Consider the following 5,233-nt stretch of genomic DNA (forward strand, 5'->3'; position numbering starts at 1 on the left):
TTAAGGTCATACTCCCGTTCACCAAACTACTTGGCTGGTTTGAGAAGGAAAGGTAGTGAAGGCAGTGGAAGGTCCAGAAGAAGCTACTCCAGATACAGTAAAGAGAGGTAAAACATGTTTCCCCTATCTACTTGCTCCACTAACTACTTCTGGCACAATGATAGCAGGATGTGCAAGTGTTGTGGGTTTAAAATGTGTCTGAATTATAGAATTGCTTATGAGTGATGCCTTACTGTGCTTCTTTTGCCATCTAACATAGGATTCGAGAGAAGAAGAGGGACCCCAGCTCCTGTGAGAAGGATGTGAAGCACAGCAGTCAGAAGCGAAGCGGGAAGAGGCATAGACGCAGGTCCTACTCTCCAATGAGGAAAAGGAGGAGAGATTCACCCAGTCACCTGGAAGCCCGGAGGATAACTAGGTATCCTTTTCGCTTTCTCTCTGATACACATTTCTTACAATACATGCATTCTTTCATTCGTGCATCGTAACTCTTTTATTTGACTTCGTATCAACTTATTTACTCAAACCACAAACTCAACAATGGTTTTCCCGCAGCAGAGGCCCTCTTCTTTTAACCTTCGACAATGGCCTCCAGTTTGTCTCAGAGACTTTTGGCGGACTGTGCTGTGAAAAGAAGGCCATTTACCTGCTACATTTTCTACTAGTCTAAACAAGCTACAATGGATAAAGCGAGACAGCTCAATGAAACAGTTGTGCTCATGATTATGCATTGAAATGTTCCAGGCGTAATGTTGTTTTAAGGTGTGACAGTAATGCTAGATCTTAAAGAAGTTTATCCTGACATGAACACGAGCTGAAATACAATTTTGTGAAGAAAGTGTAACATAGCAATCCAAGCATGAATACTTAGGCCCCTTGTACTGTATGTTAACAATAAGGTATGGTTTGGCATCAATATCCAATTGAGCATTCTGAATGACACCGCAATGTTTTCTTTTCTTTTTTTAACTTTATCTGCAATTGATTGCTTTGGGACTTAAATTACTTACTCTTCATGTATTGATTCACACATTCTCTTTAATGATAACCATACCTGCCTGATTTCCCATAGTGCCAGAAAGAGGCCCATCCCCTACTTCCGGCCCAGTCCTTCATCCAGCAGTCGCTCTACCAGTGTATCCTCTTGGAGCAGCCTCTTCACACGGAGTCGCAGCCCTAGGTCCAGTCCTGGCATCTGCCTCAATAGTTCAAGGAGTAGGAGTAGGAGCAGGAGCCGAGGAAGAAGTAGGAGTAGGAGCTACTTCTCCTACCGGAGCTACAGTCGCAGCTCCTCTTGGAACTCCATCTTTGGTCGCCGGAACCGCAGTCAGAGCCGGAGTCGCAGCTATGACTCGTTGGACGGTTACAGCAAGGGCAAGAACCGGCACTGAGTTTTTAACAGACTGAGGAGGTTATAGAGGAGACTGCATTATCATTTCCCAATCTCCCAGTGGAAGTATGAGGTAATGTTTTCATCTCTTTGCGTCTTTCTCGTGTTAGATGCCTGAGCCAGTCCCTTCAAGTAGGTGTATTTTTTTGTGTCATTATTTGTTCAACAATGTCTTGAATAGAGGCAGTTGTCTTGTCCGTGATGTATTGAAGACAGAAACTACTGGAAATAGATTGTTTGTTTTCTTTGGTTCGTTTTTTTCAGTCCGCTGTGTCCTCGTCATGCATTAGCATTCAAAATGGCCAGAGACTGTTTTTCCTTGTGACACTCTTCCTCTGATGTCTGTGTCTGAAACGAAGGATGGAGGAGCATTGTTCAATTGAACCCTCTGATAAACTCTTATTTTATAACAACTCTTAAGTTTCTGACCATTTCAGATCTGGGATGTGCACTACAAAGTTGTTTTGGGGACAGAGGGAGCGTGAGAGCGAGGGTTTTTCAGGAACATAGGAAAAGGTGTATTGCTTCTCTGATCTCAGCTCTTAACAATGTGGAGCAAAAACATGCCTCTGAGAAATGATGAGAAGGGGGAGGAAGAGGAGGAGGAGGAAGTCCCAATGCCAAACTAACTGCCTATCAGCTCAGATTTATTTATCCTCTATTCAAGTGGAAAACAATTTAAATATAATTCCTTATAAGATGATGGTGAATGATCAAACCACTGCACAGAAGGGCTGAAAAAGTGGGTTTAAATAAAAATGTTTGTCTTCATAACAGCTCCTCTAGTGAAGCTAAACTATGTGAGTTTACAAAATAGATTGTTTTACACTGTTTTAGTAGCTTCTAGGTTTTCATATTTATTTATCTAGATAGTTATTTATTAATTAAAATATTTATTTATTTATTTATTCAAATGATCTGTGTTCTATTTATTTTCTCATTTTGAATGAAACTTGAATAAGAGTGCAATGAGAGAGTGTTCAACTGTTTTACTTTTCAGCATATGTTTGACAGAGAGGAGATTCACTATTGGATAAATCTGTTATTTTGTTATTCAGATTTTTTGTGTAACGGTCCCAAATTGCACTGTTCAATAATGTGTTTGGTATTTCAGAAGCAGAATCAAACACATACTTCACCTGTCTTGTTTGCATAGTCCGCCCACCAAAGGTCAAGTTTGGAAACACACATTTTTGTGTCATGCATATTTATAACGTGTTTACAGTAATATTTATGCTTTCGTGTTGCCTCTCAGCAATGGTCTATGTTTCTATGCAATGCCATTATATTGCTGGGTTTATACAATTATGAGTATGTTGCGATTAAAAAAAAAAAAAAATCCCATTCAAACTCTACAATGGACAGTCTGATTCTAGCCCATGTGCCAGTCTGTTTGTGCTATCATGCCAACTCACTGTCACCCATTGACAGTAACAGAGTTGGCAAGCGAACAAGCAGATCTGGAACAAGGCTAGTCTGACTTTGCACAATAGACAATGTAATATCATATCGATACAAACAATGTTACTTTACTTCACTCCATCTCAACTATTCATTCCTCTGTTCTCTTTTGGGGAGAATGCTATTTCCTCAGAGCCTATGCTATAAATAGCCACATCATCAGAGATGACAGAAAAAGCAAATAGGAAAGTACTAAAAGCCTGTGTGGCAGACTTTTAGCCTCAATGGATACTCCCATATACTCTTTCAAGGAGATCTATGTGGGTAGAGTAAGCAACAAAAAAAATGAAAACATTAGCATTTAGAATAACTGTCTTTGCCCTTATGTTTAATTTCTCCATTAGGTCCAATCTATCACCCTGTCTATCTACGTTCAGAATCTGCTCCAGGCATGAGGGTCTGCTCTCTATGCATTGTACATATAACAGTCTGAAGTTATTTATCTGAAGGTTCAGAAACTTGTCCAAAGGTTTGGAGAGCTTGGAAGGAAGATGATGACACAAGAGTTCGACAACTCACTTGACATATGCTACTGATGACATGCTTTTGCGGTAGTGCTGAGTGATTGACCGAAATGTAGGTTTATTTTCATTTTTTAAAATAACTAATTGATCAATGTCAGTTCAATTGTATTAATTGCTTTTATTTCCATTTTTTCCCCTGCGCTCTCAAAGTGCGGTTTGTGCCGTTTCTCTAGAGATTTCTCTCTGGGAGATGTTGTCCAACCATAGAGAATGATAGAGGCCTCTAGTGGCCAAAAGGCTGTATTAGCATGGGCAGCACCATTGAGAGCTTCCACCATTTTAATGCAGTCAACTGGGTGGGACTTCCAAATTCATTGGCTGATCCCTCCTGGTGGCCCAGTTGGAGTCATGTCCAACCGAGTCATCAGGAGGGTTCAGCCAATCGTGAATAAGAAAATGGACTACTTCAAAATGGAGATTACCTCAATGGCGCTGCCCATGCTATCACGGAGACTATAATACCATAGATACAAAGATGAGTCCTCTATCACAATGTGTCAAAGTCATAGTTAAGACCAGAATCCATTGCGCCTACAGCTGCCTGTTATCATTGGTTCTTGCCGGGCAAGACTGTGGGGCCGTCAGACCGACCCAGCGAGAAAGAGCAGAGCGATAGAGAGACAAGAGAGGGATAGAGAGGTATCTCTACCCAACAAAAATTCGAATTGATTGGGGTCACTACCATCATTGGGGTTTTATTAATGATATAATGAAGTCATCATCATACATTCTTAGAAAAAGGGGTTCCAAAAGGGCTGTTTGGTTGTCCCCATACGAGAACCCTTTTTGGTTCCAGGTAGAATCCTTTTTGGTTCCAGGTAGAATCCTTTTTGGTTTCAGGCGGAACACTTTTTGGTTCCAGGTAGAATGCTTTTGGGTTCCAGGTAGATCTGGAACCAAAAAGGGTTCTTCAAAGGGTTATCCTATGGGGAAAGCCAAAGAACCCTTTAAGGTTCTAGATAGGACCTTTCTTTCAAAAAGTGTACTAAAAACAAATATGTAATTTACACAAGCAAAATATTTTATTTAAGTAAAGTAATGTGAATAAATGATGGCTAGAGCCCAATAAAGGATAGTAATGGGCAGTCACTACCATCAATTGTTTTATTCTGTGTTACAGCATTGAACCCACATAATGCATTTATTGTACAAAAACAAAAACATGATTATTTTTCAAAAACTGAACCGACCTAAAAAAAAAAAACTATTTGCTGAGCACTATTTTGAGGTGACCCACTCTTCCCTTTTACCCTGATATACCATTCCATGATGTACAGTATGTATGTACAGTATGTACACTGTACAAATTAATATGAATTATTACTGTGGTGTAAATATGAATCTGCACTGTATAGATTCATTATATGAGGGGTGTGGCATAATTCATTCAGAATTTGTGGAATAGCCATTCAAATGATCAATGCAAAATGATGCACTGGTACGGTATGGTTTCTCTCCTACTGTAAATACTTTGCCTCATTGTTGTCAACTCATCTGTAAGCTCTCTGATTTTAGTGTTAAATAATGTGCATTCATTCTTTCATTTTCCATGTGAAAGAACGATAATGCAAGACTGAGAGCCAGGATGCGTTTTCCCGCTGGTGTCAGTGCGAGCTTGACTTGTTGTAATGTGTCAGCTGAAATTGTATTGTCCTTCCTTTGAACCTTAAATAAGCCCGTATGCCTCCCCTTCCTCTATCTTGTAAGTCTGTAAAATCTATGTAAAATCCTAAATAAAACTGTATTTCATTCATAGCCTACAGGGTTTACTTGCCATCTTAATTGTTTCAATACCTATACAAAAAAAGCTTAACTATGATGTAGGACGATAGTAGTTGCTTACTGTTTCTTTACTGTT

The 5,233-nt window shown here is 39.7% G+C and overlaps 1 protein-coding gene across 1 annotated transcript in view; it reads left to right on the plus strand.

Moving 5' to 3' along the window:
- The window catches only part of LOC129853896 (serine/arginine repetitive matrix protein 4-like), a 92,351-nt gene extending 87,216 nt beyond the window's left edge, over positions 1–5,135 (plus strand). The window contains exons 10-12 of the mRNA XM_055920380.1: positions 6–107; positions 260–418; positions 1,073–5,135. Of these exons, the coding sequence (XP_055776355.1) occupies positions 6–107; positions 260–418; positions 1,073–1,391 (580 nt within the window). The 3' untranslated portion in view covers positions 1,392–5,135. The remainder of the gene's footprint in view (positions 1–5; positions 108–259; positions 419–1,072) is intronic.
- Positions 5,136–5,233: the final 98 nt, after the last annotated feature.

This window comes from Salvelinus fontinalis, chromosome 4, assembly GCF_029448725.1.
Source record: "Salvelinus fontinalis isolate EN_2023a chromosome 4, ASM2944872v1, whole genome shotgun sequence".
In the NCBI taxonomy this organism is placed as follows: domain Eukaryota; kingdom Metazoa; phylum Chordata; class Actinopteri; order Salmoniformes; family Salmonidae; genus Salvelinus; species Salvelinus fontinalis.